The sequence below is a fragment of the Lethenteron reissneri genome, chromosome 29 (assembly GCF_015708825.2).
Source record: "Lethenteron reissneri isolate LAM-NWPU_2019-01 chromosome 29, ASM1570882v1, whole genome shotgun sequence".
NCBI lineage: Eukaryota > Metazoa > Chordata > Hyperoartia > Petromyzontiformes > Petromyzontidae > Lethenteron > Lethenteron reissneri.
The window spans coordinates 14,156,245-14,177,764 of record NC_083807.1 but is presented as its reverse complement, the minus strand read 5'-3'; the positions used below and the strand labels follow the sequence as shown (position 1 = coordinate 14,177,764).

The window sequence follows — 21,520 nt, the reverse complement described above, 5'->3', positions numbered from 1 at the left end:
CGGTGGTAAATTGGACTCCCATGGTGAACTGGACTTTCGTGGTAAACTGGACTTCGGTGGTAAATTGGACTCCCATGGTGAACTGGACTTTCGTGGTAAACTGGACTTCGGTGGTAAATTGGACTCCCATGGTGAACTGGACTTTCGTGGTAAACTGGACTTCGGTGGTAAATTGGACTCCCATGGTGAACTGGACTTTCGTGGTAAACTGGACTCCCATGTTAAACTGGACTTCCATGGTAAACTGGACTTCCGTGGTAAATTGGACTCCCATGGTGAACTGGACTTTCGTGGTAAATTGGACTCCCATGGTGAACTGGACTTCCATGGTAAACTGGACTCCCATGGCCAGGGCTTCGACAACCAAAATAACAAGAGACATTTTTTTCAAATTCGGTAAAAAAAAAACTTCATATTTCAAGAGTTGCAATGCAGCCCTTCAAGAGCCGCATGCGGTTCCGAAGGCGCAGGGTTGCCGACCCGTGGGCTCGACATATCGGAAGAAGTAGCAGGACCCACGCTTTGCCCCCACCACACACAGCCTACAGGACTACCCATTCATACTGATGAGTGGGACAGCAAAATGAGAGAGGGTGGGGAATCGAAGAAACTTGCAACGTTGTTGCAACATTCTTGCCAGGAGGTCAAACCTGCAACCTCAGAATCTTAAAATTTAGTCTGCGAACCATTTCATGATAGCAGAATCTTGCCCACCATTGTATAAAAGCAATACAAACACATATTCTACAGCTTAAAAGCAAAAATATTCATTCGTAGAAAAATATATTGACATATTTTTTTAATCAATTGTGCATTAATAAAAGATGCTTGGAGGGAAGTTGCAAACGTGTGCCCGCAAAGGACTTTTTAAATGAGGGAAACTGGGCCCCACGAGCAGTGAGAAAGGGCTGCCCAAAAAAGCTTCTAGGTAACAGCTGCATGTTTGCGAGGCATGCTATGATTTATGAATTACCTATGAATATTTAAACCCTTCTGAGTTCACCGATAAAATATTGCTGCAAAATACATGCAAAATCAGCAGTAGTGAAGGTAGTAGTGAAATGAAATTTAGAATCGAATCTAATTATGCAAAACATGCATACACCTCTAGCAGCGCATCTCACCAAGAAAAGTAATACTCTTCTAGAAAGTTGGGGAAGTATAATTGTTTAATTTTATTAACAATGAAGTGTTCCCATCTCGCAAAATGAAACAATGGCACAACTTGCTAAAATGTCTCTGAGTAGAGGAAGCTCAGTGATGACTATGTCCGAAGAATAACACAGCGCCACTAAGATGCTGGATTTCAACTCAGGAAGCTGCACGAGATAACTTTGAGATTCTAAAGCGTGGAATGTTCATTGTCTCAGACAGTTCACCAAAAAAAAACTCAAGCAACTTAAAGTTGCCTTTGTGCTGATCGTTTCCGGACTACTTTCTGAGCACGACATTTCTATTATCCTTCATGTATAAATTCATATTTGTATTTATAGGGCACTTAAACACATAAGCAACTCAAAGCGCCTCATATCACATCTTGTTTCAACCATTCCAATTCCCTGCTGCAGTCTTGCCAAGGGCACCCCAGTGCCAGCTGTACCTCTGTGGAAACAACGTGCAAAAGCAGCACCTGTCTACAACTGTTGCAACATGGTTTTCCCCAATTTTAGTATGTGGGAGGAGTTTTAAATATTTCGCAAATTTGTACCATGATGCCATGTATATCAAATTCCTGATGTGCAGCACACGATTTACAGAGAATGAAGGAGTACCGTAGGGTGTTGATTAAGAGTGGCCTTTTGAAGACATTTTACATGCAGCTCTATTCACAGATTTCTTCTCATGGCTCGTATAGTGCAATTGGAATATAAGTTGTTTCAAAACGAGGAAAAAAATCTAATTTGAAGGGGCATTCTTGATTTATATTTATTCGGCACGTAAACCACGCATAATTCCAGACTAATGATTATGTTAATATCCACGGTGCAGGTGCAGTGTAGTAGAACGACACTACTGTATTGGCTCCGTATGGGTGCTGTAGGCAGGTGTCACGGGGGTCGTGTCGGGCCGTGACACTCTGCGTAAACCCCACAGGACACGTGACCGGATAAAGGGGGGCCAGGGGCCCCAGGGGGGTCACGTGGTTGGGGGCTCGGGCCTTCCCAAAGGATCGGGAAGGGGATCGGGAAGGGCAGCGTGACCTGGGGCGGAGCCGGCCACGCCGGAGTGGTTATAAGTGGGGGGGTAGACGGAGAGTGGGGCTGTTCTGCTATGCTGCTGGGTCAACTCTGGGATGAAGCTGTCCGATCTCCGCTAGTGGACCAGGCAGCGTGTTGGGCTGTCCTGGTCCAGTGCTGTAGTACCCCCGTGGGTTAGCTAAGTTAGCAAAAGCTGGCCACCACCTCAAGTCGTGATGCTAAGTGTTGTTAGCTGTGGTGTTAGCTAATACATAGTGTTGCCTCCAAAGTCCAGTGTGCGCCTGAATTTAACCCAATACACAGGTAATGTTGTGTGCACGAGAATAGATTATTTAAAACGTATTCAAATTAAATGCGAGTATATGCTGATGTAGTGTATATTCTCGCAGTGTGAGCAGTTCTTTACAAATGTGACAGAAAACGAAGCAATGAGAAGAGCGCCCAAGCACAGCTAAGACAGAATTGATCCTGAAATGGAGTAGCAACCCTGAATCGTGTGAATCGATCAAATGGATGGGCAATGAATCACTGCCGTGCGCAATATTTACATATTAACTTTAAATAATTTAGCCCCTTCGATGACGTCACTAAATATACCACCTATTCTTCACAACAGTGAGCGTTACAACACTATGACGGCCTCGCGCTCGAGAGGGAACAGATATATATACGGGGATTACTGGATAATGTTTAGCACTGCAGCTGAGTGTCACCTTTACGTTGTCAACATACGAGAACTCAGCACATCCAGAATACTTGGTGGCCTCTGGCTGGCTGACTTCATGTTTGGGAAATAGCCTACGACCAGTGCAAGTCCCTCAGCTTATTTAACAAATCATCAGTGCAGGCTTATGAACAGCAGGTTTCAAGGTATGTGGACTGTCAATTCAATGTTTTTTTTTATCAACATGGCTGGATTACTGCATGTCACATTCTAAAGTTCCATTTACTTTGGAATACATTACAAGGCAAAGGTGCAGCCCTGCAAGTGCCTTGCAAGGTCTCCACAAGAGGGAGCTCGAGAGGGCCCCTCCATCGGATATTTGGCCTCCTATTCCAGACAAAGTCCACTGAGCTATATCGCTCTTTTTCAGAACCAACCTGGCCACAAATGATAGCTCAACGAAGTGGCTTACCACGTGGAAATGTATAGCAGCCAAATACTCTCAACGCGTGTTTCTCAACTGCTGGGTGGACCGAGGAGGAGGGCTTTAAGAATCGTCACTGAAACTTCAACTGCTGTGCCAGGAGATTAAACCCGCGACCAGGGGAGTGCAAGTCGAAGAATGTGCGAACTATTACACCATGGCTGCTTCTATTCGAGTCTGATGCAGTCCCTTCACAAATGAGCTGATATAAAACAACATTTTGGTTCCCTTATTAAACAAATTTTTGCCTGTGGAAGGATTTAATTGAGGAATGTCCGTCTCATCCGTCAACATAAAGTAATAACAACTGTGGTACATTAGATAAAAACAATCTATTGGGAATAAATCGGTAAAGGATTAGGTTGAAGAAAATAAATGAAAGGTATTTATATCATAGGCAAAATGGAGTGTTATCTTTTACATCTTTGGGGTTTTAGGGAATATATGAAGTAATTTTTTTTGTGAATAAAAGAATACAATTATGAATTTAAAATAAAAAAATAACAATCCCTGCTTTGTTGCTTGACCGTTTGGGATGGGGATGGGGATGAGGGAGGATGGGGATGAGGGGGGATGGGGATGAGGGGGGATGGGGATGAGGGGGGATGGGGATGAGGGGGGATGGGGATGAGGGGGGATGGGGATGAGGGGGGATGAGGGGGGTGCCTTCATCCAGCAGTGGATTGTTCACGTCTGAAGATGATAATAACATAAACCACCTCACCTTGTCTCCTGACAATCCGTATGACCCTTGGATGCCTCTGTCTCCCTGAGGGGAAAATGCAAAATATTCGTGGCAATGAAATGGCTCAGCAATGATTGATACACAGAATGTACATGACAAACACACGCTCCAAACTCGTATTGGTCTGAAAGCACTATTCTGCAGCGAATAACAGACTGGATAATGATGGGCACGGCTTTGTGATACACTGCATCTCTACAGAGGACAGCTTTTGCATTGTAATGCTTTTAACACGAAATTAAATCCGTCCAAAACGTGGTCAGGTTGTACTGTGTCATGTTCAGCATGTCTGACACTGTTGCAAATTTCTTCAAGAACTGTTTGACTTACCTACATCAAAATTATTAATGTTACTATCATTACTGTATGTTGTACTTCTTTCGCACCATACGTAGCCAACCGTGCTAATCGGAGTTGTGGATTATTATATAATTTTGTAATATATAATTTCAACTCGTAACGTGCACAGTATTTGTTCACTCTCGTGGAGAGGGAGAGAATGACTTACATACGCGAGGAAGCTCAGGCAAGCAGGGAAGCAGCCACACGATAAGCAGGCACTAACAATTGCCCATGCTCTGAGGTCCTCTATATATTAAGATGTTATTGACAAAGTCATGAGCATTTACATGTGGAAGGAAACTGGAGCACCCGAAAAAACACACACACGTGTGAGGGGGAAACACGATCCCATACAGACGGAACTGACCAGTTAAATCAATAGTTTTTTTAGGTTTTTTATTTAGAGGATATCTTGGTTAACTTACTTTTGGGTCACTATATATTCTATCATTTGATATGTATAATATATATGACTGTTGATTTCAGTGTATGTTTAGCATAAGTCCTAAAACTATTTAAACAAATGTCACCCTAATGGCTTCATGACAAAATAACCTTCGTGGCTACACGTGACATACACAGACATTATTGATGCTGCTTAAGTAAAATGATGCATGCCTGCCTAAAGCCATACCAACAACAACCTTGTAAAAGACAGATGTTTGTATGTTCCACTAATGGTATCCGGAGGAGCACTAGACTGATGCTGATAGCTACTGAAAACTTTCTAGCCCTGAGCAGTTGCAATTTCGAGTGCCTTTCATCCATAACAATTTTAGGGAAACTTATTTTGAGCAAATTACGTTTCATATAACTGGTCAATCATCACGGCTTGTAGATTCGCTGCATCCCATGCGAGTTTTTGGTTGTGTAATGAAACATTAATTAAATATGAACGGAATTACTGTAATTCGATTTCTGAGGTTCTTAAACAAGGCTCTGCAGCTGCTGTGAATTTTGTGAAAGTAATATGTTGGTCACTATTCCTACAAAATGTAAAGATGTTTTCAAATAATAAAATAAAACCGATCATACATGCTTTAAAATTGCAATTCTTCTGTTTATGCATAGGATATATAATATTTTGAGATTTTAAAAAATATATCTGCCAAGTTTGTTTTATACCCTCTCAAATGCTGGGCTGGAACGTTATTGCCATAATGTAATGTATTATCATTGCCTATCATGCATTATCATTGCCTATCATGCATTATCATTGCTTATCATGCATTATCATTGCCTATCATGTATTATCATTGCCTATCATGCATTATCATTGCTTATCATGCATTAGCATTGCCTATCATGTATTATCATTGCATATCATGCATTATCATTGCCTATCATGCATTATCACTGCCTAACATACAGCTGGAGATATAAACACATAGCTACCTCTTTGTATTATAAACTTTATGCTATTATTGCAATGACACATATCCCAACTCGCCGGGGACTGAACTATAGGCAGATATGTAAAAAGATCGTATATGTGAAAATCTAATCACAATTATCTGTACACCATGTTAAAAATAGGCTAAAGGGGGGAATTAAAAGTGCAAACTGTTTTGAATGTTTGACCATGCAACTTTTGATTTTGATCTATAGTTCCTGAAATATACGTAGAAGCAGTGGCAGCTCCTGCAAAATCTCTCAGGGGGGGGCAAATGTCTGGATGATTGATAAGGATAAGGTCCACCCATGCAATGGATAAATTAACAGCTTAAGCATGTAAAGGCAACTTCACTTCTTTAATATTAATGAAAAATAAAGTGACTCTTACAATACATCTTGTTTGTTTCTATACTCACTATTAATACAATCCACTCAAGTTTCTTTTATTAAAGATTCCACTAGGTGGCGACAAATAATTTTGTTGGATGAAACGTCCTTACGTATGATGACGTAAGCACGTTAGTGCGAGCCCTCCCGGAAGCCATAGAGAATGCATTGCATCGCCCCCCGTTCGAAAAAAAACATCTTTGAATGTAAGTCTATGGGGCTACTCGGGGAGATTCTCAGCCGGAGTGAAATCGCCCAAAAAGAGGCGGTACTCCACAGAACGTGACATGACGCTGATTGGACTATATCCAGAGGCACAGTGACGGCTAGCGTGACTCTGTGGTTGAATGACATTGGTGGTGCGTCGCCCAATCGCCCTAATGAAGAAACCGCCCCTGCGTAGAAGTAAGAATGTACTACTGCGTGTGAAAAGGTCAGATGTATGTGCAGATAATGACAATTTACACCGTGCACAAATACTGGGCTGGGTTTGGAAAGTTAATTAGTCAGAGCAGATGCGTGACAGTTGGGATATATGGCGACGTTGCACTGCAAAGCCTTTTAGACTGTTGGTACAAGGCATCTTGGCAAACACCATTATGCAAGCAAACAAACACACACACGTTTTCCTGAAAACGCACACGTGGTCGAATAGACGAATAGGCAACAACAAGAAAACTTACTTGGTGGCCAGGCAATCCTGCCTCTCCTTTCTCACCCTGAAACAACAAAGTGTAGCCTATTCATCCGATAATACGGGCAGTACTCGGTACAAACATATAATCGTGAAGTCATTGTTGAGCTACAATTAAAACTGAAAACTCAAAAATTACGCGACTACGAGACAACCTGCGCACAATCGTGCAGAAGACTGCGTTTATTGTGGCAGCTTCCCTCGTATGTAAATTACTATTAAACATGTAAAAACTGTGCAATGTTTTGCATTTTATAGAAAACAAATGCTTGGCATTTAAGTGAAAAGTCACTGCTTTTTGGTAGATAATTTTAAAGGAGAGTTGTAATAACTCATAATTGTATTACATTTTTTTTAAATCGACATTGAATGAACGTCACTTGTGTTCTCTGTTGGGGAAAACATATTTCACCATCGCATTCAAAACCAAATAAACTACATGGGGCATTGAAATTAACTCAAAATTGCCCTATGTGCTGGAATGTCATCATCCTTTTTGCAATATCGCACCTTTTGACAGAGGCGACGATGGGATTTTCAGGTTAGTTGTGTTACAATTCTAATATTCCATCCCACAGATATTGAGTTTAGAAGGAGCATGGATTGAGGGTCGGGAGGTGCGGGAGGGACATGGATGGGGATGAAGAAGGCACACACACATGCGTATCTGTGGTCATGGCTTGTTTTGGAATTCTTCGACATGTGACCAATTTCAACTGCAAGGGCAGGAAAAAGGTTCGTCAATGCATGGAAGCCTAACAACAACAACAAAATACATCACAGGGCGAGAGCCAATGTGTGGTTTGGGGTATGCTCCTGGTGTTCTTGTTTTGCATTCGCTCTGCATGTCAAAACCTCCCTGTAACGAGCGCCCAATGCGGAGGCTTCAATAAATGATGCTGATTGCCTCATATTTCCAGCCATTGACTGCACTAATTTTGGCAGTGTACTTCATCACACATTAAAGTGCGTGGCTCTCTTCGTTTCTTACCAAGCCTGCCCTCCTCGCTTGACTTCATTATTTTACAACAAGAAAACATTACAAAAATATATTGCACATCTCATCGCTGAACTGTTCGTGCCATGAAAAATTAAACACATGCTCGGATTTTTCACACACCGTATATATGAATGCTGAATCGGGTAGCCATATGTTTTTTTTTGTCAAACCGATGCACATATGTTCCTCAGACAATGAACGCAATCTGGCCATTTGAATCTTCCAGATTAATATTAGGATGTTATCTTTCCATTTTCATTGTACGACACAACCTTCAAATACATATTACATTAAAAGGCAATGATTATGTATAAGCTCAGCTAAAAAGCACACCTTTAGCCGACAAGAATACTGTTTATTTGATGAATAAACATATTTCATTTGAACAAAAATAAGTAATTTCTACCACCAGCTTCTTTACTACACAACCTCCTTAAAAGGGGCCTCTTCATTTTACCAAATAGATTTTATCTTTCTCGCTAATTATATTCTGGATGAGCTATCATGGCTATGTTACTGAGAATATCAGTTCGGAATTCGACTCCTCCAATTGACCTAGTTTCTACACTCTGGACACTGCATGTTCCCATAGAGCCTGCAACAGGGATGCTTGGCACCTGGCAGTCAAATGAAAGTTTTTCATTTTGCCAGTTTAAGAGCTGGAATTTTGCCAAATATAATGGCAGTTTTTGTGTGTGTCTGAAGCTACTGGTGACCTGGCTGAGACGACCGGCTCGCTACATTTGAACACGTGGCTTTAGTCACAGGTGGGTTGCCCAGAATATGAACCCAGGGCCTCATCAGTGCCGGTCCAGTGCTCAGACGCCTGAGCCACTCAGTCACTCCCAATATTCCGCATTCGCCATCGACGATGCCTCGGTTAAACTAAATAAGGTTGTTAGACTTCATTTTCGTCACGTGAGAACCAGAGGCGAATCTAGAAACTGCCCATGGGATGTGGGCCTGAGATTTTTTTTAAAAATGTGTTTTTCAATAGGGCCCTAAGTTAATGCAAAAAAAAGACACGAAATGTATATTTTCTTGGTAAATATCGATATACTACCAATTTTATGAGTCTCAGAGGGGGAAGGGGGCATGGGGGTGAGGGGTCTTTGCCCCTTTCCCCCACTCCCCTTTTCTCCCACTCGTGGGAACTGAGTGAGAAAACGAGTCCCATTTGCGACGGTGACCTGGATCAACGGGTGACAAAAGTGAAGTGCATTGCTGCAGACCAAACGCACGTAGAGCAACAGAGAGAATCAACAGGGAATATTAATTTGTACACATCGTCGTTAAACAAGACTGTCAACGCAAACAGAACATATGCAAACAACACAGTTAAGGCCATCTCACAAATGTACCAGCGTTGGAAAACGTAATTCTTTCACAAGGAGAGTGCAAAATTAAACCAGAAGGGGCAGAAATGTGATTAGGAAGAACTGTACGAAACATTTCCAAGCAAATAATCTATGTGTTTTTAGACTTCATAAGAACACCCAATTGTTGCAGTTATATGCAACCTCCTGAATTAATGAGCACTCAGAAACTGGTATTAACCATAAGTACGTAAAATAAGATGTGTGGTGTGTCTTATATTAAAAGGGTTAAAACCTGGAAAAGCAAGCCAGATAAACTTTAAGGCAGCTCTCAATTGGTTGCTGGGAAAACAAACTGAGACCAATGTAGGTCTGTCTGACAACATAATGGTCAGATCACCTGATTTACAGCAGATGTCACTGCTAAACCCACCGATCCTCATACAGAATAAAGTGTAAGGCAGAAGTCAGGCTCAAATCCAATTTCATGCGTGTCTGTTGAACTTATTTCACACCTTATGGATCCTACCGTGATAATCGGAGGTGCGGGGGAAGGACAATGAACTAAACACAAAAGCAGTCCTCAAGACACTAGTTTTCAATCTATATTTAAAAGTGCGTGGCTCTAGTAGCTTCTTAATATCGGATGCAATAGCATTCCGGACAGCAGCAGAAGCGCATCTGAAAGCGCACAACGCAGTGACCATCTTTGATCGATGGCTAGCCAAAAGCCGCTACGAGAATGACCGGAGTTTGTGTGATGGTGTATGCTCCTTGACGAGATCAGCAAAGTATTGTGGTTCATGTGTGGTAAACACTTTGTGTGCAATGAATGCGATCTTATAATGTATTCGTTCGACAACCTGAAGCCAATGGAGGTCAGCGAGCCCCAGACGGACAAGGTCGGATCTTGCAGTACCCGTCATGACACGTGCCTAAGCATTTTGTACATGCTGCAGTTAGAACCGTGCTGAGTGAATGTGTAAATCACATCCCTCGTAGTCTAGCATAGGCATGACAGCAAAGACGATAAGCTGATTGCGAATGGGTATTGAAACACTTTTTTATATAAAAAGTGAACCTAACGTGGGTATAATTTATTTCCAATGCTTTGCATACGTTACTCAAATGTACGTGGAAACTGAGCCAGATTCTCAGACAAGTTGGATTTAAGTGTCGATGGTAGAGCAGCATGCACGTGTTTAGAGAGAAACCGTGCCAAGGGTATGAATCAAGATTACTTAAATATAAAGAAAAAGCATTTGGCATTACATAAATAATTTCCCGTTTAATATTATTGGAACCAAATTGCAAATTTGATTGGACTTCATCAACAAAAGTGACAAGCACAGAAATAATAATACTGTCAGCAAAGTAAATTTTTCAGTGGGTTAGTTTTAAGGCCACTACAAGACAGTCAACCACAGAAAGGAAGGAATGGAAGCACCACAGGGATGCCTTTACCCATTAGTGCAAAGTAACGCTGACAACAGCAAACAACCGTTTTGAGCTGACGTTTCATAAATGGAGAAAAAGAGTGGGCCAAAATCAGGATTGCATGGAACTCCTTTGAAGATCGAGGAGAAATCTGATTGAGTGTTCCCAAATGTTCTGCATTTTTTTGCTACTCTCGAAATAATTATAAAACCAGTCGGGGGTTGGTAATAGTCCCAGGTGCTGAAATAACACACATTCACCTTAGTGTACCTGTGTATTTTCAGCAGTCAACGGGAAATGCCACTGCATGTACGGCAGCTTCAGGTGTTGAACACCTGTCGAAATGTCGTTTTTTTTGCTGGGTGCTTACCATTTCTCCGTCACCCCCAGGGAGGCCGCCATAACCTGGTGACCCCGGGAGCCCAGCTTCTCCCTTCCTTCCCTGGAGGTGCAGACACCCAGGCAGGCAGACAAACAGTTTTACAGCAAACCACAAAATGTGGGATTGTGATTTATATAGAGCGTGTTGCCATTTTACATTGCAAAAGTAACAAGCACAGTCAAATGCACTGCCTTTGGCTAATTTATACCCTCTGGTGGGGGAGAGTTTGTTTCCGAGCCGGCAGATCTTTATACTGTCCACGCAGCCTGAAGCATGCATTCTATATAACGCACCATCTTGAATTCCCACGAGGAAGATGCATTCGCATTACCTAAATGATCACATCGACATGGTGTAGTTAATATTTTTAAACCCAACATTTTGAAAACCAGTGGTCCAAATGTTAACTAACTTTGAGTGCCACGGTGGTGGGATGTTAACTACCTCGCCTGCTATACAAGAAGGCGTTGGTTCGATCCTGATCCTGACGCCTATATGTTCGGAGTTTGCATGTCTCTCTCCCTGTGGTCATGTGGATTCATCTCCGAGTCCTCCGGTTTTTCCATGCACATTTAAAAAAAACACGCGTTTAGAGTATTTGGCTGTTCTAAATTTATGCATGATAAGCCACTTCGTTGAGCTATTATTTGTGGCCAGGTCACTTTTGAAAAAGAGCTGTGTAGCTCAGCGGGCCTTATTTAGTAAAATAAATAAAAAGTTCAGTTTAAATAGTAACTTATATGGTAGTAAAGAGCAGTCTTTTGGGTTATGATTCTGTGTTTTTAATTGTGAAGGTGTACTCTTATATAACTCTTCAACTTTAGTTCTTTATATATTGTTTCTTAAAGTCTATATATGAATTTGAGATATATATTATGGAAATGTAAAACAAAATATCTGTTTTTAAGAGTAAAATTAAATGTATTGATATTGGTTATTATGAGGTTGTAATGAAACGAGAGAGTGGTGGTGCAGTGGTTAGCGCACTGCACTACTTACCCAGCAAGCATACTTTGATTCCTGATCACGGCTAACATCAGTGGCAAGTTATATCTGAACAGACGAGTGTGGTGAAGTATGGTTAATAAACCTCCCAAATAACATAAAATGAGTGGACTGACAAAGGAAGTTAACTATTATCGTGTTACTCATGAAACACAATATCTAGTTACTTTTATATATTTATATTTGTTAACAGTTTCTGGCTTCTTCATAAAACATGTAAATGTGGAACCACTCATTCCCAATCTCTTGAATTTATAAACACGACACTATTTTAGCATCAATCACTCTTCATAATCACAGTGTAACTTAATTTGTTTTTTGGTAAACACCAAAAAATTCCGTAGTTGTTTGCCCACGCAAGACTTATCTTTTGACGTACGTCGTTCAGGAATTGCAAGGGAAATGCTGTGCATTCACTTTATTGTGGCATGCAGTTTATGAAAGGGAAACATATCCGGCTTTTAGTCGGGCACATTAGGCACATACCGCAGGTCCTGGTAGTCCCCACGGCCCCTGGGTCCCTGTTGTACCTTTCGAACCCTGAACGGAAGAGAAGGAAGTCAGTTAATCAGGAACACGAGAGGAAAATTAAACAGGTTCTCTTTGATAATCAGCCGAAAGTTTTCTATTATGCCCAAGTGGTGTGTGTGTTGTGTGGTGTGCAGTTAATTTAATGACCGTTAGGTAGTTCGATGAATTCTAGAAAGCAGACTGGCTCAATTTTGGTAATCAAATTGCAACTAAATTATTCATGGCGATCAATAGAAAGCAGAAACCAATTTGGTACTAAACACTGGCAGTTTAACACGAACACGTGCAGGTAATGGCACTAAATCACCACAATTGTACACAAACGGAAACTACAAATTCGTGCGATTTTCCTTTATTAGCTATGAGAGTAGCTTATGAGGACAAAAACATAAAATGTATTGCTAAAATACATTCTACGTTTTAATATAATATACAGCATAAACAAATGATGTCCAAAATCCATGGGCATTTGGACAAAATTTACTATTGATACGAATTCGCATTTGATGCAAAAAAGAAAGTGAACGAAAATAAATACGTTCTTAACCACGAACCAAAAACCTGACTAAAGGTGACATCTGGAGAAAAAACAGAATGCCAATACAGCAAGTACATTACCAAACGACAATTTAAATGTATCATTTAATCAGAGATCATGCCTGACCACAATCCATCCATCTTACAATCAAATGCACCGAAAAAAAAAAGCAAGACTCTTTTGTGTTATTTAAATCCGTTGTTGGGAGAATGTAATGATATTTTGAAGTACATATTCTATAGTAAAAAAAGGTTATCACATTACATGTAAGTGATATTGCCACCTCAACAAATAAAAAAATGTATAACAGCGAGCAGTTCATAAGGTGATACCACTTTTGAAGCTCGCTTAAACAAAGAAAATTCAAGTCCCATGCTGTGTTTTCGAATGGGATTCAACTGTTCATTGCAGAACACTGAGCAGTCCTTCATGTCAGTCAAGAGCAATAAAGCAAAGTATGTGTGTTTCCCCCTTCAGCGTTACAATGAATTTAAGCAACTACGTTGCAATAGACGTGCAAAAGGCTCTTTTGATGTTGAACTTTGTGACCCGTGTCATTAATTTAACATGACAAAACTGCTCAGCAACAAGCATGGTGACACGTAAGCTTTTAATTCCCAAGAAGCCAAGTCTCGTTGCAGACCTCATGTCTCAGTCTTTCTTCTCAAAATCAACGTCACCGCGATGTGGCAACATTAGATTTTTTCAGCAATCATTAACATTTTTCAGTTACACACTTTCGATAATTTTTTTTTATTATTTGCTTAGAACCTGAACCAGCTGCGCTAATTTTTGGGAAATTAATCTTTAAAAGGTGGAAAGGGGAAAAAATCGCACTCACGTATGAACTGTCTTGTTCAATATATTGCAGGATACAGTATTAATTTACATTCTGCGTTTAAACTATTAACAAAGGGACTTTGTCAACTCTTATTGCTTCCTTTACTGAGGTCGACTCTGAAAGTGTTTTCCTTTAAGTTTAAGTAAGAAAAAAAGGCTAAGTTCAGGGTGAAAAAGTTTCAGCTTGCAAAAACAACTGTTTCCTTGGTTTACCTTGTCACTGCTGCCACATGCTGTGATGCAGAGGGCAGGTGAACCACCGAGGGGGGGGGGGGGCGGTTGAAACCAGCGGGAATGTGGTCGATAAGAAGTGCCGCATTTTTTTTCTGAATGTTCTGCCGTACCCAGAGTCAACAATTTAAGCCTCGCAGTTTCTCAGCTCCCATGGAGCGCCTTGCTCCAAGCTGTCGGAAGTCAGCTTGCCGTTGCCTTACCTTCGTTCCCTCGGGGCCAGCGGGACCTGCCAAGCCCGCTGCTCCGTCAAACCCCTGGGGAAAGAAACGGACAGGCTTGGTTAACAAGCAACACACCTGGACAACGTCCAGGCAAGATACATTTTAAAAGAGCCTAGAGGCCAACATTTCTTGACGTACAGAAGGCTGGTTAACAATAAAGCTTGACCACCTGATGTGTTTCATGATTCTATGAGCATGGGATTTGTCATTGTCAGACCAGGATTTGTCCAATAACTTGGCTGAATGTTTGTTAATGTATTCATAAATGTGCTGTCATACTAGGCAAGTTAATGAATGTTGAGTACGTTGGCAGCCATGAAGTAATTAACTGCAACAAAATAAACGTGTTACATTTCAGAATGTATATATGTTGCACCTCTTTCGCACCGTACATATCAAACCGTGCTAATCAGAGGTGTAGGGGAAGGACAGCAAACTAAACACAAAACGCGGTGATAAGCAAATGAGTTTTCAATCTAGATTTAAAAGTGCGCTTCTCCAGTGGCTTTCTGATATTGGAAGGAAGAGCGTTCCAGGCGGCCGCAGAAGCGCATCTGAAAGTTTGCGATGCAGTCGACAATTCATAGAGGAAGCTGCCATGGTATAATGTTTAGCACACTGGTCTTGCAATCCAAAGGTCTCTGGTTTGATCTCCCAGCGTTACAGCTGAAACAATGGGAAAATTATTTAAATCCCTCCCTACTCTGTTCACGCTGCAGTGTAAACGCGTCCACCACAGCGAGGCGATTGGCAGGTCACGTGCGGTGGGGTAAAGTGTGGCTACATCATGGGACCTCCTTTGCCAGTACCAAAATATACTAATAGGGTTTTTCCCCTTTTTTCTGGCAACAAATTGTCTTTGAACTGTGCGCCTTTTGACGTCATCTGGTCGAACACTATATGAGACTAGGCTCTAAAGAAAGCTGTCTCTGGTGTGGACCAATCAGTTTCAAGGACAATGCATACATTATCAGAATATAGTTTTTTGTTTGCATTTGACTGCAAGTATTGTGGTTAATGTAAACATGATTCCTTGCAAAAGGTCTCAGTTTTGTTGCCATAAAAAAGGGGAAAACCCCTATTAGTATAAAGTGTGGCTACTTCCATTCTTTAGAAGATGTCTGCGCAGCATGGAAGAGTAGGCTCTCCAAGAGCTCCATCTCATGGAGGCTCTTCTGTCAAGTGGTATTAGCAATATATTGCAGGGTTGTATCTTTACGTCATTTGAAATGTATAGAAATTGCTTCCAAATGTAGCTAGTTATCTGGAACTTAATTCCATAAGCTTGCCTTTTTATATTTCTGGCTTATCAACCAGTTTACAAGCTCCCCCTCCATGAGGCAAGTGAAATACAGCAACAGGGTGAATATGGCTGTAGCATGTGTTGATAAGCTGGTCATAATTATGTATCAGTTCCATAGTCTTTGGTTATTTCGGTAAAGTCACGTAGATAGGTAAAATAAAATAAAAAAATAAAATTGAAAATAAAATTAAAAATAAAAGCAAAAAACCCACGACGTTTCGATCGCAACACAGGCGGTCTTCATCAGGCGATTGAAACGTCGTGGGTTTTTTGCTTTTATTTATAATTTTATTTATAATTTTTATTTTAGTTACATTTATTTTGTATTTTCTATCTACGTGACTTTACCAAAATAACAAAAGAATATGAATTCCTGCAGTCACGAAAGTTTAAAGTCAAAATTGATCAGTTCCATGTAATTAATCCTTTGTTAAAGAAAAATATGGTTATCATAAAGGTACATCATTAAGTGTCTATGCTTGCTCGTTACAAAATACGAACGTAATAATATTGAAATTTCCGTTCATTAAAGTGCAATCCAATATTGTCCCCTTGTCAATTAGTGATCATTCGTGTTATTTCATCATAGATGCCCATTACGATTGTTTTTTTTTTAAAGTCGAGCAGGGCGAGGGAATGAGCCCAGAGTGAGGTGTTGAGACCTGGAGTGTGGCGATTGAACACAGTACGCGTGAGACACAACAGTCAGTCTGGTAGACCGAGTTCTCAACATGGGTAAATACATTATTAATGGGTGAAGTTCACGGGACCAGTAACCATGCCATGGTGTTAGCGATACAAGAGTGATAAGGAGGCAACTGGTTGCCCGTGAATCGAGTGAGCCAGTGAGTGCTGGATCATAAATCAGTCAATCCGACTGCTTCACGTGGAGTTCTGTACAGTGACGTACGATCTGTATGCTCTGCCCCATGTAGACAACAACAACAGGATTCCAACTTCGGCCACAGTCGTGCTTTGTATGGTGGTAATAATAATTGTTTCGAGTTAAAGTATAAACATATTCCGCTGTACTCCCCGAGCCGTGATCTAAGAAAATTAAGGGGAGCACGACGAGAAATAAAAGTAGTAGTAGGAAATAGCGGGAGATATACAAGACAAGGGAAAAAATAATGTCCGTATCGATTTGCATAATGGATAAAAGAGTCACAATTGGTGTTAAGTAATCTATGGACCAGTGAGCCCTATGGTAATATATTAACATAATTCGATATGTAGCCATTTACTTTTTTTACCATTATAGGTTCTGTCGTCCTTGCCTTGACGGGGTGTCTTGTTCAGATACCAGTGTTTGTCTCTTTGAGCCTCAAGCATTTCCACTGAATCTTATCATGCATTTATTTCTTAGGCCCATGTAATTGGGTATTACTCAGGGTCACTGGCAATACCATGTGTTATTGTTTTAATAGTTTGTGAATATTAAGTGACTTATATGGGGAAGAGAATGCACACTCATATACATGCAATCTTTTTGAAATTAAATGACCTGCTGTCCTTTTAATTTCAGTTTTTTTATATTTAGAAAAATAAGGCTTCGACATAATTAGTTTAATTTGTTAATGGTATGCTCTGCAACAAAGGGTAAAAATGACAAATGTTTTTTTTTGTAAATAAAAGCATGCAGATGAAATGGTTCCAAGAGCATTGATATTAATTTCTGGTACTGAAAGAAGACAACAATGATAATCTATCAAACACACATTGCACTGGTTCGAGCTCTCATATCAAGCCCCGTTACAATACCGAAATCATTAATAGGCACACATCTTTGAAAAATAGCTCATCGGATTCCTCCAAGCAGAGTCAACACTTCTCATAGCACTGGACAGCAGGATTGGCAAGCACGTACCATGAATACAAGACGAATGAATCAGCTGTGTTGGGCCAAATTTCCATATATGTGAGAGAGAAAAACAATCCAGCCATGAAATATATTTCTTCAAGGTGTAATCGTGATTTAAACAAAAACCTCTTGCTATTAATTTACAATCTCTGAAGATTAGAAACACAGCAATCTGCCAAGAATATCTCAAAGCCTTTGCAGCAGGTATCGCCTACATTGGCTCCATTTTAAACGAAGCTGGCATCATGGAAGTTGTCATTTTTGTTCCGCAAATGACTGTGCCTCTCCAAATGCAGGCGTCTGGCTGACGCTACATCGCACGTGATTTGTTCAGAGCAAGTTTAGTCCACCCAGTCCGCACATACAACTGAAAGACATTCAAAATGGGAAAGTTAAATGTGTAGCCGTGCAATGTCTTTCTCACGCCACTGCTGACAAAAGAATCTCCACTACAGGGAGCTCTAGAGATCCCCTCTATGGAGAGTACTTTGGCCTACTAGCAGTGCCGGATTATCCTCGTGGCAATAGTAGCTACAAATGCTACGGGCCTCGCACTTTCAAGGGCCCCGCGCTAAATGCTTTCAAGCTATCAATTCCGGTTCAGTGATTCTGCACTTGCTCTATCACTATAGTACTATACCGCCTTCAACTTTTATGAACGACTGGGTGTTTACGGTTAGCGATTTGTCGTATTATCTGGCTGTATAGCAAATAAAAAAAATACAATTACTTGACTATACAAGTAAAAAATGTGTTTGAATATTTGTGTAATTTTCGTGTAATTTAGGGCCCCTTTATAATATATGCTACAGACCCCGCACTAGCTTCATCTGGCACTGCCTACTAGTTCACATTGGCCAGACGTCGAGGAAGAAGTGGGAGCACCCACAGTTTACACCGACCATATGCGACCTACTAGTCGACTACCTGTGTTGTACCCATAGACACTGCCGGGTAGACAGAGGTGGGGGGATTTAAGGGGATACAATTCATCAAGGTGTTGTCAATTCTCATTTGTAACAAACAAAAATCACACTTTCAAGATTGCTTGACGCGTAAACAAAAATATTCCAGTGAATTGACGGTGCGAATTCATGAAGAAATGCGACTGCATTTTTACATCATCTAGGAAATTTAAAAACATGCGTTTGCTCCAACCAATCAGCAATGCTTTACAACAACAACGATCCCCCCTGTAGCCTTAACAGACTGTCGGGGCAAATGCTGTTAGCGGGTGGCTACAAAGGCCGACACGGCACCAGGTACTCATTTTGAGTCAACCTAGCGGAAGCCCAGGACCGGTTCAGATAATCGTCACTGGAGTTGACCGTGAGCGGGGAATCGAACCCCCGGGTGGCCGGGATAGCAGTGCGGCATGCTCAGCGCTGCTACACCACTGCTCCCCCTTTAAAGCGATGGTACGTAACCCCACGATGACCGGCGTTGTGAAGTATAATCAAAGAGCCCCCGCGATCGACATGCGCCGTGGGGGGGGCAGGGCTTCATCTATCAGTGGATTGACGAAGAGATTTACATTATTGCTATTTATACAGTACTGTATATATATATCAAATAGCAAAAAATTAGGACATTTGATTGGCTCAGATGCAGCATCTTGGAGGCATGCATCTATGTTTTCATTGGTGTTGGCATTGCATATATAAGTACAAACTAAAAAAATGATGGCACGCCGAAATGCAAGACACTCAACATTTTGGCCAACAGGCTTTCATAAAAATTAATTATGCCTGGGTGTCTCCTAACATCATAGCGAGTACATTCTACAAGTTTTACTTCTTCTAATGTTGATGAACACCTGCTGATAATCCGTCACAAAAGTACACCTTTGCCAAGAAAATGTTGCTGACGTGTTCATAGGCGGCACGTTAAAGTTTCATGATGTTATGAGTCAGTGCTTGCAAGAACCAGGAGACAGATAGTATGCGATATGGGGTTATACTTTATACAACCACTCTAGAGACTACACATGACCAGCAATGGACAATTCATATAATTTCTGGCAATAAAACAAGAGCCAAAGTACCAACGATATAGAATAAAAAAAATCGATAAAATACCCTTCATTATTACATGTGTTATGCATTCTTTAAATTTCGCACTGTTAATATTGTAATGTTGTTGTTCTCTAATCACTATTTGTGCCTGCACCTCTGACACATTCTGTTCCACTGTTGCCTGTTCCTCCGTACGGACCCCATTGTCATCGTTTGTGCTGATGCACTAAAGATCTCACCTGCAAATTAGCTGGGTGACTGGCTAAACAGGACTTTCCGTGCAACAACTAAACATTGATTGATTGGATATCTTTTAAAAGGAGGCTCCTTGTGCATTACATCTGCCGTTTCACCAGCATTGATTCAAGCGAAGCCTTACTCTGTCGATGAAACGCTGTAATGCCGAAACCGGTCCGGAGTTTGCTTGTGCCGAATCAATGCCCCTGAAATGATGCACTGCCAAAAAAAGAGCTGTGGGGCTGAAGGGTTATGGAACAAAGATACATTCTCTCTTTTCTGATGTGGTGAAACAGATATATGAAGGAGACGTATTTATGCTTTTTTTGCTTTATTAACAAAACGCAGTTAATATTCCTAGTTCTATCGTCTGAATAAAATAATAAATCCCTCGCTTAAAAACTTAAAAACGAGTCCAGCCACTGGCTATATAAAACACGACTTGCATGGCTTATATTGCGCCAAATCCACCATCATATCAAAATTCACACACCTGTACTTAATTTAATAGCCTTGCATTTACAAAACGTTAGACAGCTGTTATTCCAAACAATCAATACCCCCCCCCCCCCCCCCCCCATGAAAATAATTCACAGCAGCTGCATTGGGCTTTAAAAAGGCACCCCTGAACCCCAGAAACATGTGTAAATTGTCCACTCGGATTGCTAACAATTATGGGGAACTTGAACATTCAGTTTACTGTGGCACAAAACACAACACGGCTCTGTGCTGTGCAGTGGGAACTGTGGCTCAGCTTCGTGGCCAGCACCATTTCCCACTTGGACCAGTGTATACATTGTCTCATTCATTGCTGATGACCAAATGGCCTTGCATGCACCTGATCTCACCACATCTTGAATTTTAAAAATGGTTGAGAACGAATAATGCCTTGGTGTATGTATGGTTACACTTATTTCGCACCGCACATACCCAACTGTGCTATTCGAAGGTGTGGCGGAAGGGACAACAAACTAAACACAAAAAGCTGTTTTAAAGAAATTAATTTTGAATCTAGATTTAAAAGTGCATATAGGAAGGAAGAAGGTACCAGACGGCCGCAGAGGCGCATCTGAAAGCGCCACGCGATGCGGTGACCGTCTTTGTTCAACGACTGGCCAAAAAACGCCGCTGCGAGGATGACCGCAGTTCGCGCGATGGTGGTTTATGTTCCATGATGGCTGACCACAACAAATAACAGGTGCTGTCGGCATGTGGTGGGCAGGAGAGTGCAGTGTGCTCGTACACCTGTGCTCCCCCGCCTTCACTAACCCCACGACGAGCAGCGTGGTGGTGACGTGTGGTCGACCTGCACAGCGTAGGGAGGCCCTCATCCAGTCGTGAATTGAGAAAGCGGCTGTATACACACATATCCTGCCAGAGAAGGCAACAAGGCCCTGCACTGCGCAATGTGGAATGGAAACATGGCCATGACCTATTTAGAGCAGTGTCGAGTACATTGGAAATGAATGTAGACGAGCATTGTCTGTGCTCTCCTGATGCCCCGAGCCCTTTCCTTCTGGGCACGGCGCACAATGGTTCATGCGGCATGGCATAAGAATAATATTTATAGAATGCGCTGAGCCTAAATTCCTTTCACTTGATATGCAATCATAATTAGTGAAAATTTTAACAATTCATATTTTAAAAAATCATGCTGCTGTGATTCAGATAGAGAACTCCAAAGTAGACCT

The 21,520-nt window shown here is 41.3% G+C and overlaps 1 protein-coding gene across 1 annotated transcript in view; it reads right to left on the bottom strand.

The window, feature by feature from the left end:
* The window catches only part of LOC133349281 (collagen alpha-1(XXI) chain-like), a 105,226-nt gene that overhangs the window by 24,529 nt on the left and 59,177 nt on the right, over positions 1 to 21,520 (bottom strand). The window contains exons 20-24 of the mRNA XM_061562651.1: positions 14,393 to 14,446; positions 12,536 to 12,589; positions 11,033 to 11,104; positions 6,899 to 6,934; positions 4,071 to 4,115 (exon numbers count right to left, since the gene is read on the bottom strand). Coding sequence (XP_061418635.1) covers positions 4,071 to 4,115; positions 6,899 to 6,934; positions 11,033 to 11,104; positions 12,536 to 12,589; positions 14,393 to 14,446 — 261 coding nt within the window. The remainder of the gene's footprint in view (positions 1 to 4,070; positions 4,116 to 6,898; positions 6,935 to 11,032; positions 11,105 to 12,535; positions 12,590 to 14,392; positions 14,447 to 21,520) is intronic.